The sequence below is a fragment of the Nerophis lumbriciformis genome, linkage group LG19 (assembly GCF_033978685.3).
Source record: "Nerophis lumbriciformis linkage group LG19, RoL_Nlum_v2.1, whole genome shotgun sequence".
Lineage (NCBI taxonomy): Eukaryota > Metazoa > Chordata > Actinopteri > Syngnathiformes > Syngnathidae > Nerophis > Nerophis lumbriciformis.
Genome location: NC_084566.2, coordinates 44,014,433 through 44,030,504, shown reverse-complemented (window position 1 = coordinate 44,030,504; position 16,072 = coordinate 44,014,433). Strand labels below are relative to the sequence as shown.

The window sequence follows — 16,072 nt, the reverse complement described above, 5'->3', positions numbered from 1 at the left end:
ACATAAATCATGGTCCCAATACAGAAAACTATTGCATCTAATAGACAGCCAAATACTAGAGTCCGTGAACATTGCTCCAAAGTCAGGTTTTTTGTTGATTGAATGTGCATAGAAAAGTAAACATTGACAGGTACAAAGGCAGCAATATATGATCAAACAAGACGGCAGCTAAAGAAGGACTTCCCTATTCATCCCCGCCAGGTGAACGGCTGATTTTACCACTTCCTGTGCTGACGTAAGACAAGCCATATGTGAGCATAGGATGAACAAATACACTACACTACGGTCTTGAGACATCAACAAGGAAAAATACCTTCTATATGAGGAGGTGTGAACAAGTTAGGACCGAAATCATGGTCCCAGTACTTAAAACTATTACATCTAATAGAGAGCCAAACACTAGAGTCCGTGAACATTGCTCCAAAGTCAGGATTTTTTTGGTTGATTTAATGTGCATAGAAAGGTAAACATTGACAGGTGCAAAGGCAGAAATATATGATAAAACAAGACGGCAGCTAAAGAAGGACTTCCCTATTCATCCCCGCCAGGTGAACGGCTGATTTGACCACTTCCGGTGCTGACGTAAGACAACCCATATGTGAGAGTAGGATGAACAAATACACTACAGTACAGTCTTGAGACATCAACAAGGAAAAGTAGCTTCTATATGAGGAGGTGTGAACAAGTTAGGACATAAATCATGGTCCCAATACGGAAAACTATTGCATCTAATAGAGAGCCAAATACTAGAGTCCGTGAACATTGCTCCAAAATCAGGATTTTTGCCTGTGCATTCAAAAGTAAACATTGACAGGTGCAAAGGCAGCAATATATGATCAAACAAGACGGCAGCTAAAGAAGGACTTCCCTATTCATCCCCGCCAGGTGAACGGCTGATTTTACCACTTCCTGTGCTGACGTAAGACAAGCCATATGTGAGCATAGGATGAACAAATACACTACAGTACGGTCTTGAGACATTAACAAGGAAAAGTAGCTTCTATATGAGGAGGTGTGAACAAGTTAGGACATAAATCATGGTCCCAATATGGAAAACTATTGCATCTAATAGAGAGCCAAATACTAGAGTCCGTGAACATTGCTCCAAAGTCATGATTTTTTTTGTTGATTTAATGTGCATTCAAAAGTAAACATTGACAGGTGCAAAGGCAGCAATATATGATCAAACAAGACGGCAGCTAAAGAAGGACTTCCCTATTCATCCCCGCCAGGTGAACGGCTGATTTTACCACTTCCTGTGCTGACGTAAGACAAGCCATATGTGAGCATAGGATGAACAAATACACTACAGTACGGTCTTGAGACATCAACAAGGAAAAGTACCTCCTATATGAGGAGGTGTGAACAAGTGAGGACATAAACCGTGGTCCCATTGCATCTAATAGAGAGCCAAATACTAGAGTCCGTGAACATTGCTCCAAAGTCAGGATTTTTTTTGGTTGATTTAATGTGCATAGAAAAGTAAACATTGACAGGTGCAAAGGCAGCAATATATGATCAAACAAGACGGCAGCTAAAGAAGGACTCCCCTATTCATCCCCGCCAGGTGAACGGCTGATTTTACCACTTCCTGTGCTGACGTAAGACAAGCCATATGTGACCATAGGATGAACAAATACACTACAGTACGGTCTTGACACATCAAAAAGGAAAAGTAGCTTCTATATGAGGAGGTGTGAACAACTTAGTACGGAAATCATGGTCCCAGTACTTAAAACTATTACATCTAATAGAGAGCCAAATACTAGAGTCCGTGAACATTGCTCCAAAGTCAGGTTTTTTTTGGTTGATTTAATGTGCATTCAAAAATAAACATTGACAGGTGCAAAGGCAGCAATATATGATCAAACAAGACGGCAGCTAAAGAAGGACTTCCCTATTCATCCCCGCCAGGTGAACGGCTGATTTTACCACTTCCTGTGCTGACGTAAGACAAGCCATATGTGACCATAGGATGAACAAATACACTACAGTATGGTCTTGAGACATCAACAAGGAAAAGTGCCTTCTATATGAGGAGGTGTGAACAAGTTAGGACATAAATCATGGTCCCAATACGGAAAAACTATTGCATCTAATAGAGAGCCAAATACTAGAGTCCGTGAACATTGCTCCAAAGTCAGGATTTTTTTGTTGATTTAATTGTGCATAGAAAAGTAAACATTGACAGGTGCAAAGGCAGCAATATATGATCAAACAAGACGGCAGCTAAAGAAGGACTTGCCTATTCATCCCCGCCAGGTGAACGACTGATTTTACCACTTCCTGTGCTGACGTAAGACAAGCCATATGTGAGAGTAGGATGAACAAATACACTACAGTACAGTCTTGAGACATCAACAAGGAAAAGTAGCTTCTATATGACGAGGTGTGAACAAGTGAGGACATAAATCATGGTCCCAATACGGAAAACCATTGCATCTAATAGAGAGCCAAACACTAGAGTCCGTGAACATTGCTCCAAAGTCATGATTGTTTTTGTTGATTTAATGTGCATTCAAAAGTAAACATTGACAGGTGCAAAGGCAGCAATATATGATCAAACAAGACGGCGGCTAAAGAAGGACTTCCCTATTCATCCCCGCCAGGTGAACGGCTGATTTTACCACTTCCTGTGCTGACGTAAGACAAGCCATATGTGAGCATAGGATGAACAAATACACTACAGTATGGTCTTGAGACATCAACAAGGAAAAGTGCCTTCTATATGAGGAGGTGTGAACAAGTTAGGACATAAATCATGGTCCCAATACGGAAAAACTATTGCATCTAATAGAGAGCCAAATACTAGAGTCCGTGAACATTGCTCCAAAGTCAGGATTTTTTTGTTGATTTAATTGTGCATAGAAAAGTAAACATTGACAGGTGCAAAGGCAGCAATATATGATCAAACAAGACGGCAGCTAAAGAAGGACTTCCCTATTCATCCCCGCCAGGTGAACGGCTGATTTTACCACTTCCTGTGCTGACGTAAGACAAGCCATATGTGACCATAGGATGAACAAATACACCACAGTACGGTCTTGAGACATCAACAAGGAAAAGTAGCTTCTATATGAGGAGGTGTGAACATGTTAGGACATAAATCATGGTCCCAATACGGAAAACTATTGCATCTAATAGAGAGCCAAATACTAGAGTCCGTGAACATTGCTCCAAAGTCAGGATTTTTTTGGTTGATTTAATGTGCATTCAAAAGTAAACATTGACAGGTGCAAAGGCAGCAATATATGATCAAACAAGACGGCAGCTAAAGAAGGACTTCCCTATTCATCCCCGCCAGGTGAACGGCTGATTTTACCACTTCCTGTGCTGACGTAAGACAAGCCATATGTGAGCATAGGATGAACAAATACACTACAGTACGGTCTTGAGACATCAACAAGGAAAAGTAGCTTCTATATGAGGAGGTGTGAACATGTTAGGACATAAATCATGGTCCCAATACGGAAAACCATTGCATCTAATAGAGAGCCGAATACTAGAGTCCGTGAACATTGCTCCAAAGTCAGGATTTTTTTGGTTGATTTAATGTGCATAGAAAGGTAAACATAAACAGGTGCAAAGGCAGCAATATATGATAAAACAAGACGGCAGCTAAAGAAGGACTTCCCTATTCATCCCCGCCAGGTGAACGGCTGATTTTACCACTTCCTGTGCTGACGTAAGACAAGTCATATGTGAGCATAGGATGAACAAATACACTACAGTACGGTCTTGAGACATCAACAAGGAAAAGTAGCTTCTATATGAGGAGGTGTGAACAAGTTAGGACATAAATCATGGTCCCAATACGGAAAACTATCGTATCTAATAGAGAGCCAAACACTAGAGTCCGTGAACATTGCTCCAAAGTCAGGATTTTTTTGTTGATTTAATTGTGCATAGAAAAGTAAACATTGACAGGTGCAAAGGCAGCAATATATGATCAAACAAGATGGCAGCTAAAGAAGGACTTCCCTATTCATCCCCGCCAGGTGAACGACTGATTTAACCACTTCCTGTGCTGACGTAAGACAAGCCATATGTGACCATAGGATGAACAAATACACTACAGTACGGTCTTGAGACATCAACAAGGAAAAGTAGCTTCTATATGAGGAGGTGTGAACAACTGAGTACCGAAATCATGGTCCCAATACGGAAAACTATTGCATCTAATAGAGAGCCAAATACTAGAGTCCGTGAACATTGCTCCAAAGTCTGGATTTTTTTGTTGATTTAATTGTGCATAGAAAAGTAAACATTGACAGGTGCAAAGGCAGCAATATATGATCAAACAAGACGGCAGCTAAAGAAGGACTTCCCTAAGACTATAGTGGCCATTAACAGTTAGCTTCTACAGCTGGGTTGCCCAAAGTGCGGCACAGGGGCCATCTGTGGTCCCTGACTCCTTTGTCATCGGCCTTAAGCACGTTACAAAAAACAAAAAAATTGAGATCTCATTTGCACCCCTGGTGGTGAAATCTATCAAAATGAGGGTGGTCACAAAAAGGGTTTAAAAGTGTTCCCACTCTGGTCAACATATGAAATAACAAGTGTGTATAAAAATTTGAAGTGCTCCCCCTCTGGCCAACATATGAAATAACAAGTGTGTGTAAGAAATTTGAAGTGCTCCCCCTCTGGCCAACATATGAAATAACAAGTGTGTGTAAGAAATTTGAAGTGCTCCCCCTCTGGCCAACATATAAAATAACAAGTGTGTGTAAGAAATTTGAAGTGCTCCCCCTCTGGCCAACATATGAAATAACAAGTGTGTGTGTAAGAAATTAAAATGTGCCCCCTTTGGCCAACATTAATGAAAAAAATGAAATAAATATGTATATAGAGACATACTGTAATAACTTGAAGTAAATAATGAAGGTTGAAAAACAAATACAAAGAAACAATTCAACAAAAATAAATCAATTAACTAAAAGCAGTCTTTTTCTCACAATGTGTCGACTTCTTTCTTATAAAGTTGGGAACAATTTCTCATATTCTTTCTGTTTCTGTAAAATTGCAATATTTCTCGTAAAAGTATGACTTTTTTATGTAAAATTATTGCAAAATGGTGACATTTGTCATATAAAATTCTGACTTTTATCACAATATTGCCATTTTTGTTGTTCTTGTAAAATAGTGACATTTTTTTGAGTAAAATGATGACTTTTGTCATAATTCAGCCAAGAAAAATTCAGATTATTATTAAAATATTGCCAACATTTTATAGTTTTCTGATAAAATTGTGAGTTTTGTCGAGTAAAATTACGACTCTGTCCATAAAATTGCCAACATTTTAAGGTTTTCTTGTAAAATTGCGACTGTCATTGAGTAAAATTCCAACTTTTATCATAATATTGCACAAATGTTCAGTTTTCATTATAAAATGTTGACTTGCGTTGAGTAAAATTACGACTTTTATTATAATACTGCCAAAATTCTAACTTTTTCTTGTGAAATTGTGACCTTTTTCTTGTGAAATTCCAACTCATTTTTCACAACAAGCTTGTTTATATTTGCATAGTATGTATATATTATTAATGTTGTAAATACACTACTTTATATATCTAGAAAGGCTGGTCCTAAAGAGGGAGGCTTTTTTCTCAGGTGTCAAGAAGGTAACAAATACAAGTGTGTGTGTGTGTGTGTGTGTGTGTGTGTGTGTGTGTGTGTGTGTGTGTGTGTGTGTGTGTGTGTCACGTGTTCTCACTGACTACCACGACTCACTTAACACCAGTGTTCCGAAAATTACCTTTAAAAAGTAATTAATTCTAGTTAATCATTACTTTAACAACAAAGTAATTGGATTACTAAGGGAATTACTATTTAATAAATGTAATTAATTACTAGGGAAAGTAATTTATACGTCACTTAAAAGAAAATAAACTTTAAATATCTGGCATATGCATTTGAGAGATGTTTACTATAAGAGCACAGTGTTTGGAGTCTGTGCCTTTAAAAGGCGGGGCCTGTTGCCTAGCGACGTGTGACGTCATCGAGGGTTTTTACGGCGCTGTATTTGTTAGCGTTAGCAGTTAGCAGCTCTTTTTGTCTCGTTCCACCGGATTGTGTTACCTCTGCTTAGTGATGAGATTGCATGTGCTTCCATGGCGGTCATATCTTCTTGTCAACAAACGGGGTATTGTTTGGATGGCAAGTTTGTCACTTCAATCATTGATTTGTTGTTCGATGTCCCCGTGGTGTACGTGTGTGTATGTTGTGTCACACCTTCCTCTTTGATATCAACTTCATTTCAGTGCGATACTGCTCGTTGCTTTCACCAGTAAAAAGATATTTCCTGCATTGAACTTGCTGCATTTATGACGCTGTCTTGTTCTCGACATAATTCGATACTTTTCTAAATAAAGGGTACCGCAAAAAAATGTCTTTATTGTAACAAGAAATGTTAGTGTACATGTTTATTATTGTCATTTAGTCCTTAAATAAAATAGTGAACATACTAGACAACTTGTCTTTTAGTAGTAAGTAAACAAACAAAGACTCCTAATTAGTCTGCAGTAACATATTGTGTCATTTATACACCTATTATTTTCTACACATTATGAGGGACAAACTGTAAAAAAATATTTTTACTGTTTATATCTGCTTATTTTCTGTTTTAACATGTTCTATCTACACTTCTGTTAAAATGTAATAATCACTTATTATTCTCTTCTTTGATACTTTACATTAGATTCGGATGATACCACACATTTAGGTATGGATCCGATACCAAGTAGTTGCAGGATCATACAATAAAATATAATACCTAATAAACCAATATTAATATGGTTGAAAAATCCTGATGTAAAGGGTAGGTGTCGCCCTGTTTTCTGTTTTAACATGTTCTATCTACACTTCTGTTCAAATGTAATAATCACTTATTCTTCTCTTCTTTGATACTTGACATTAATTCTGGATGATACCACACATTTAAGTATCGATCCTATACCAAGTAGTTGCAGGATCATACAATAAAATATAATACCTAATAAACCAATATTAATATGGTTAAAAATTACTGATGTAAAGGGTAGGTGTCGCCCTGTTTTCTGTTTTAACATGTTCTATGTACACTTCTGTTCAAATGTAATAATCACTTATTCTTCTCTTCTTTGATACTTGACATTAGTTTTGGATGATACCACACATTTAGGTATTGATCCTATACCAAGTAGTTGCAGGATCATACAATAAAATGTGATACCTTATAAAGCAATATTAATATAGTTAAAAAATACTGATGTAAAGGGTAGGTGTCGCGCTGTTTTCTGTTTTAACATGTTCTATCTACACTTCTGTTCAAATGTAATAATCTCTTATTCTTCTCTTCTTTGATACTTGACATTAGTTCTGGATGATACCACACATTTAAGTATCGATCCGATACCAAGTAGTTGCAGGATCATACAATGAAATATAATACCTAATAAACCAATATTAATATCTTTAAAAAATACTGATGTAAAGGGTAGGTGTCGTGCTGTTTTCTGTTTTAACATGTTCTATCTACACTTCTGTTAAAATGTAATAATCACTTATTCTTCCCTTTTTTGATACTTGACATTAGTTTTGGATGATGCCACACATTTAGGTATCGATCCGATACCAAGTAGTTGCAGGATCATACAATAAAATATAATACCTAATAAACCAATATCAATATGGTTAAAAAATACTGATGTAAAGGGTAGGTGTCGCGCTGTTTTCTGTTTTAACATGTTCTATCTAGACTTCTGTTAAAATATAATAATCACTTATTATTCTCTTCTTTGATACTTGACATTAGTTCTGGATGATACCACACATTTAAGTATCGATCCGATACCAAGTAGTTGCAGGATCATACAATGAAATATAATACCTAATAAACCAATATTAATATCTTTAAAAAATACTGATGTAAAGGGTAGGTGTCGTGCTGTTTTCTGTTTTAACATGTTCTATCTACACTTCTGTTAAAATGTAATAATCACTTATTCTTCTCTTCTTTGATACTTGACATTAGTTTTGGATGATACCACACATTTAGGTATGGATCCGATACCAAGTAGTTGCAGGATCATACAATAAAATATAATACCTAATAAACCAATATCAATATGGTTAAAAAAATACTGATGTAAAGGGTAGGTGTCGCCCTGTTTTCTGTTTTAACATGTTCTATCTACACTTCTGTTAAAATGTAATAATCACTTATTCTTCCCTTCTTTGATACTTGACATTAGTTTTGGATGATACCACACATTTAAGTATCGATCCTATACCAAGTAGTTGCAGGCTCATACAATAAAATATAATACCTAATAAACCAATATTAATATGGTTAAAAAATACTGATGTAAAGGGTAGGTGTCGCCCTGTTTTCTGTTTTAACATGTTCTATCTACACTTCTGTTCAAATGTAATAATCACTTATTCTTCTCTTCTTTGATACTTGACATTAGTTTTGGATGATACCACACATTTAGGTATCGGTCCGATACCAAGTAGTTGCAGGATCATACAATAAAATCCATCCATCCATCCATTTTTTACCGCTTATTCCCTTTGGGGTCGCGGGGGGCGCTGGAGCCTATCTCAGCTACAATCGGGCGGAAGGCGGGGTACACCCTGGACAAGTCGCCACCTCATCGCAGGGCCCATACAATAAAATATAATACCTAATAAACCAATATTAATATGGTTAAAAAATACTGATGTAAAGGGTAGGTGTCGCCCTGTTTTATGTTTTAACATGTTCTATCTACACTTCCGTTAAAATGTAATAATCACTTATTCTTCCCTTCTTTGATACTTGACATTAGTTTTGGATGATGCCACACATTTAGGTACAGTATGGATCCGATACCAAGTAGTTGCAGGATCATACAATAAAATATAATACCTAATAAACCAATATTAATATGGTTAAAAAATACTGATGTAAAGGGTAGGTGTCGCCCTGTTTTCTGTTTTAACATGTTCTATCTACACTTCTGTTATAATGTAATAATCACTTATTCTTCTCTTCTTTGATACTTAACATTAGTTTTGGATGATACCACACATTTAGGTATGGATCCGATACCAAGTAGTTGCAGGATCATACAACAAAATATAATACCTAATAAACCAATATTAATATGGTTAAAAAATACTGATGTAAAGGGTAGGTGTCGCCCTGTTTTCTGTTTTAACATGTTCTATCTACACTTCTGTTAAAATGTAATAATCACTTATTCTTCCCTTCTTTGATACTTGACATTAGTTTTGGATGATGCCACACATTTAGGTATGGATGCGATACCAAGTAGTTGCAGGATCATACAATAAAATATAATACCTAATAAACCAATATTAATATGGTTAAAAAATACTGATGTAAAGGGTAGGTGTCGCCCTGTTTTCTGTTTTAACATGTTCTATCTACACTTCTGTTAAAATGTAATAATCACTTATTCTTCTCTTCTTTGATACTTGACATTAGTTTTGGATGATACCACACATTTAGGTATCGATCCGATACCAAGTAGTTACAGGATCATACAACAAAATATAATACCTAATAAACCAATAATAATATGGTTAAAAATTCTGATGTAAAGGGTAGGTGTCGTGCTGTTTTCTGTTTTAACATGTTCTATCTACACTTCTGTTAAAATGTAATAATCACTTATTCTTCTCTTCTTTGATACTTAACATTCGTTTTGGATGATACCACACATTTAGATATCGATCCGATACCAAGTAGTTGCAGGATCATACAATAAAATATAATACCTAATAAACTAATAATAATATGGTTAAAAAATACTGATGTAAAGGGTAGGTGTCGTGCTGTTTTCTGTTTTAACATGTTCTATCTACACTTCTGTTAAAATGTAATAATCACTTATTCTTCCCTTCTTTGATACTTGACATTAGTTTTGGATGATACCACACATTTAGGTATGGATCCGATACCAAGTAGTTGCAGGATCATACAATAATATATAATACCTAATAAACCAATATTGATATGGTTAAAAAATACTGATGTAAAGGGTAGGTGTCGTGCTGTTTTCTGTTTTAACATGTTCTATCTACACTTCTGTTAAAATGTAATAATCACTTATTCTTCTCTTCTTTGATACTTGACATTAGTTTTGGATGATACCACACATTTAGGTATGGATCCGATACCAAGTAGTTACAGGATCATCATCATCTGTGGGCGGCATGGCGTAGTGGGTAGAGCAACCGTGCCAGAAACCTGAGGGTTGCAGGTTCGCTCCCCGCCTCTTACCATCCAAAAATCGCTGCCGTTGTGTCCTTGGGCGGGACACTTCACCCTTTTCCCCCGGTGCTACTCACACCGGTGAATTGTATGATGAATGATAGGTGGTGGTCGGAGGGGCCGTTGGCGCAAATTGCAGCCACGCTTCCGTCAGTCTACCCCAGGGCAGCTGTGGCTATGAAAGTAGCTTACCACCACCAGGTGTGAATGATTGATGGGTTCTACATGTAAAGCGACTTTGGGTACTTAGAAAAGCGCTATATAAATCCCAGTTATTATTATACAATAAAATATAATACCTAATAAACCAATAATACTATGGTTAAAAAATACTGATGTAAAGGGTAGGTGTCGCCCTGTTTTCTGTTTTAACATGTTCTATCTACACTTCTGTTAAAATGTAATAATCACTTATTCTTCTCTTCTTTGATACTTGACATTAGTTTTGGATGATACCACACATTTAGGTATGGATGCGATACCAAGTAGTTACAGGATCATACATTGGTCATCCAGGGACATATTTACTGACTTTATAAACATCATATGAATTAAAAAAAAAAAAAAAAAACAGATTTTGATGCTAAAAAATATTGATGTAATCATAGTAGTATCGACTAGATACTTGGTATCATTACAGTGGATGTCAGGTGTAGATCCACCCATGGCGTTTGTTCACATTGTGACGGCGGTGAGCTAATGTATCCTCCTACGGTGTGTAGTGAAGCATGTTTAGCTATTCCTCGTCCTCCAGTGATAATGATACTTGTAAGAAACTCACTTTATTTGTCGCCATGGAGGCCAGGATTAGTGATTTAAAAGTAGCTCAGGATGTCTAGCCATGTCTTAAAGCAGCTCTTCCTGAGGGTGTTTAACTTTATCTTGACTTTTCACACCAAAATGCGTCCATTCTCCCTTTTCTGTCTCCACACTGTGTCTGCTTGTAAGTACTCTGTGTGTGTGCGCTGCCCAACATGCTCCTCTGCTCGTAAAACCAGCAATGTCACCACGTGACGACGCGCCGTCATGCCTGGGGACTTTTTTAGAAGCGGTATAGTACAGAATATTATTAGTATTGCGGTACTTTACTAGTACCGGTAATGAATTCAATTGCTGGTCACTAGTGAAAGTATCATTATTACAAAGAGTGTGCAGTGTGTCACAGAAACATCAAATTAGAAAGCGTCCGTGCGCAGTAAATCCCTGCAAGAACATTGCAACCTAATTAAATGGAATGTAATCCGGTAGTTTGTGCAGCATGCTATGAAATGAAGTCCCGGGGTCGTTGTTGTTGTCTGTGGCCGAGCGTCACTCACGTGTGCAGGCCATGGAGCGCGGGTCGCTGTCGGCGCGGTGGAAGCCTTTCTCGCAGTCGCACTGGGTGGCCTGTTCCTGCAGGGAGGAGCTGCGCAGAGGACACTTGCTGCAGTAGGCGTCGCTCGCCGAGGCCTTGTAGGTTCCTGGTCTGCAAGCTGGAGTGCGGGGAGGGAGGACAAGAACCACATCAGCATCCTTTAAACCCATCCATCCATCCATTTTCTACCGCTTATTCCCTTTTGGGGTCGCGGGGGGGCCGCTGGAGCCTATCTCAGCTACAATCGGGCGGAAGGCGGGGCCTTTAAACCCAACATACCCTATTGTGCTGGGAATAAGCCACTACTTTTTTTCCCTACGCTTTGATCCCAGCGGTTTAAAAAAATGTCGTGACAAAGAAGTTGGGAAAGGTGGCAATAAATACTGATAAAGTTGAGGAATGCTCATCAAACACTTATTTGGAACATCCCACAGGTGTGCAGGCTAATTGGGAACAGGTGGGTGCCATGGTTGGGTATAAAAGTAGATTCCATGAAATGCTCAGTCATTCACAAACAAGGATGGGGGGAGGGTCACCACTTTGTCAACAAATGCCTGAGCAAATTGTTGAACAGTTTAAGAAAAACCTTTCTCAACCAGCTATTGCAAGGAATTTAGGGATTTCACCATCTACGCTCCGTAACATCATCAAAGGGTTCAGAGAATGTGGAGAAATCACTGCACGTAAGCAGCTAAGCCCGTGACCTTCCATCCCTCAGGCTGTACTGCATCAACAAGCCACATCAGTGTATAAAGGATATCACCACATGGGCTCAGGAACACTTCAGAAACCCACTGTCAGTAACTACAGTTGGTTGCTACATCTGTAAGTGCAAGTTAAAACTCTCCTATGCAAGGCAAAAACCGTTTATCAACAACACCCAGAAACAAGCTTTGATCCCAGCGGTTTAAAAAAATGTATGGATTTTTGGTGGCTCACGACCATAATGTTTTGTATTTATTTCATCAAATAGGGACACTGGTGTGTCATTGTTTGGGTTATGGCCAAATCCCTTCACTGGCTTCCTGTTCCACTCAGGATTGAATACAAAGTCTCCCTACTAACCCCAGCAGTGCCTCCATGGAAATGCCCCCCCTCTACCTCAAAGAATTGCTCACCCCCCAAATCCCCAAAACAATGGGAGACCGGGCTTTCTGCTCCGCCGCTCCCAGTCTGTGGAACGCTCTCCCTGACCACATGAGGGCACCACAGACTGTGAATGCTTTAAAAAAAGGCTTAAAAACCCTTCTTTTTAAAAAAGCCTTTTTTTTTTTAGATATATGCATATGTTCTAGTTTTTATTTATTTATTTTTTTTATTATCGTTTTATTTTTGTATTTTTTTAATACACCGTAGCGCACTTTTTTACTCAATGTAAAGTGCTTTTTACAAATAAAATCTATTATTATTATTATTATTATTATTATGCTGCTGGTTGAAAGCATACTTCCTGTTTCGCGCCCTGAACCGGAAGTATAAACCGTTTGATTTATATTGTTTTTGCTGAAAATGATTCTTCCACTGTGTATATTGTACATATTACATATTGTTATGAAGGTGTCTGTTACTACATTATATATATACTTGCAGTGTGTATGTTGTACATATTACATATTGTTATGAAGGTGTCTGTTACTACATTATATATATACTTGCAGTGTGTATATTGTACATATTAGATATTGTTATGAAGGTGTCTGTTACTACATTATATATATACTTGCAGTGTGTATATTGTACATATTACATATTGTTATGAAGGTGTCTGTTACTACATTATATATATACTTGCAGTGTGTATATTGTACATATTACATATTGATATGAAGGTGTCTGTTACTACATTATATATATACTTGCAGTGTGTATATTGTACATATTACATATTGTTATGAAGGTGTCTGTTAGTACATTATATATATACTTGCAGTGTGTATATTGTACATATTACATATTGTTATGAAGGTGTCTGTTACTACATTATATATATATATACACTTGCAGTGTGTATGGTGTACATATAACATATAGTTATGAAGGTGTCTGTTACTACATTATATATATATATACTTGCTGTGTGTATATTGTACATATTACATATTGTTATGAAGGTGTCTGTTACTACATTATATATATACATATATATACTTGCAGTGTGTATATTGTACATATTACATATTGTTATGAAGGTGTCTGTTACTACATTATATATATATACTTGCAGTGTGTATATTGTACATATTACATATTGTTATGAAGGTGTCTGTTACTACATTATATATTTACTTGCAGTGTGTATATTGTACATATTACATAATGTTATGAAGGTGTCTGTTACTACATTATATATATACTTGCAGTGTGTATATTGTACATATTACATATTGTTATGAAGGTGTCTGTTACTACATTATATATATACTTGCAGTGTGTATATTGTACATATTACATATTGTTATGAAGGTGTCTGTTACTACATTATATATATATACTTGCAGTGTGTATATTGTACATATTACATATTGTTATGAAGGTGTCTGTTACTACATTATATATATACTTGCAGTGTGTATATTGTACATATTACATATTGTTTTGAAGGTGTCTGTTACTACATTATATATATACTTGCAGTGTGTATATTGTACATATTACATATTGTTTTGAAGGTGTCTGTTACTACATTATATATATACTTGCAGTGTGTATATTGTACATATTACATATTGTTATGAAGGTGTCTGCTACTACATTATATATATACTTGCAGTGTGTATATTGTACATATTACATATTGTTATGAAGGTGTCTGTTACTACATTGTATATATACTTGCAGTGTGTATATTGTACATATTGACATGTGTTGTGACCAATAGTCAAAATTCCCTTCAAAGAAGAAAGTAATATCCACTAATGAGTAAGAAATATGGATAGTAAGAGTCATCCATTGACTAAGACGTTCAATCAGACAGAAAGCAGGACACGGGCTCGCTGGTTAGAACTAATAGAATACTAACGAGGGTGATTCCGTCCTAACGACTGTTGTTGTGCTGGCAGAGGTCCCGCTCCATTGTGTCCTAACAGCTGTGGTTCTGCACCACCATAGAGCCTAACCAGCCTTGTCTGGGCAGGCATCCACTTTCAGACGTTACATTCTTCGGATCCTGCACCGTCCTCTCAGACTACAGAGCTGTCCTATCTCAGTCTGTGAGCATGAAGTGATGGCGACCTTCAAGACAATACAATGACATCCACCTTTTATTCCGCTATACGGGACAATTGATGGCATACATTATTAACCGGTTATCTAGTAGTGTCCTGAAAGAGCTTACTTACAATATTAAGTATTGGCCGATACCAATATCAATCTGGTGCGATATCAGCACAAATCATACGTGCAGAGAGTAATGGTATGTATGAAAAACACAAACCTATTCATTAGTAACCGTCTGGAATGGACTAGTGCTGTCTTAAATTGTTTTGTTTGTTTGTCGACACCTTGTGGCCACAAGAACTCATGAAGTTTGAATGATCCAGACACGATGGTGAGTCAATACTTTCTAATACTTCTGCCTTGAAGGCCTATAATTATGTGATACTTGTATAAATTGACAACTATCATGTTTGATAACAACAACAACAACATCAGCAAATAGGATATGTACAAACATGATGGTAAAGGTGATAGCAAAGAAGTAGTTAGCGAAATACCAATAGAATTATCACTATTGATAATGAACAATACCAATAATTTACCTCTATTATCAACAATACAGTTGTTCAAATGCAACAATACATATACATAATGATAACTTGAGATACGAAAGAATGCAGAAAAATGGAGGGGAAGAAAGAGAAGCAACCTACATTAACCTTGTAGATTGTTATAGTAACAATAGGTTAAGCTTTGTCAGTGTGCCATGTGTTATACCCAGTTTACCCTAGGGCAACAACGTTAATATATGTTTGATGAAACGTGATTATGTGCACAAGTGTATGTATGTATGTATATGTACTTGTATATGTACAGTATGTGTTTATGTGTTTGTACAGTGAATGTATATGTACATGTATGTGTATATGTATGTTTGTACAGTGAATGTATATGTACAGTATGTGTATGTTTGTACAGTGAATGCATATGTACATGTATGTGTATATGTATGTTTGTACAGTGAATGTATATGTACATGTATGTGTATATGTGTTTGTACAGTGAATGTATATGTACAGTATGTGTATATGTGTTTGTACAGTGAATGTATATGTACATGTATGTGTATATGTATGTTTGTACAGTGAATGTATATGTACATGTATGTGTATATGTGTTTGTACAGTGAATGTATATGTACATGTATGTGTATATGTATGTTTGTACAGTGAATGTATATGTACATGTATGTGTATATGTATGTTTGTACAGTGAATGTATATGTACAGTATGTGTATATG

At 36.7% G+C, this 16,072-nt stretch overlaps 1 protein-coding gene across 1 annotated transcript in view; it reads right to left on the bottom strand.

The window, feature by feature from the left end:
- epha4b (eph receptor A4b) overlaps window positions 1-16,072 on the bottom strand; it is a 444,124-nt gene that overhangs the window by 205,943 nt on the left and 222,109 nt on the right. Inside the window, exon 6 of the mRNA XM_061978729.2 lies at window positions 11,578-11,733. Coding sequence (XP_061834713.1) covers window positions 11,578-11,733 — 156 coding nt within the window. The remainder of the gene's footprint in view (window positions 1-11,577; window positions 11,734-16,072) is intronic.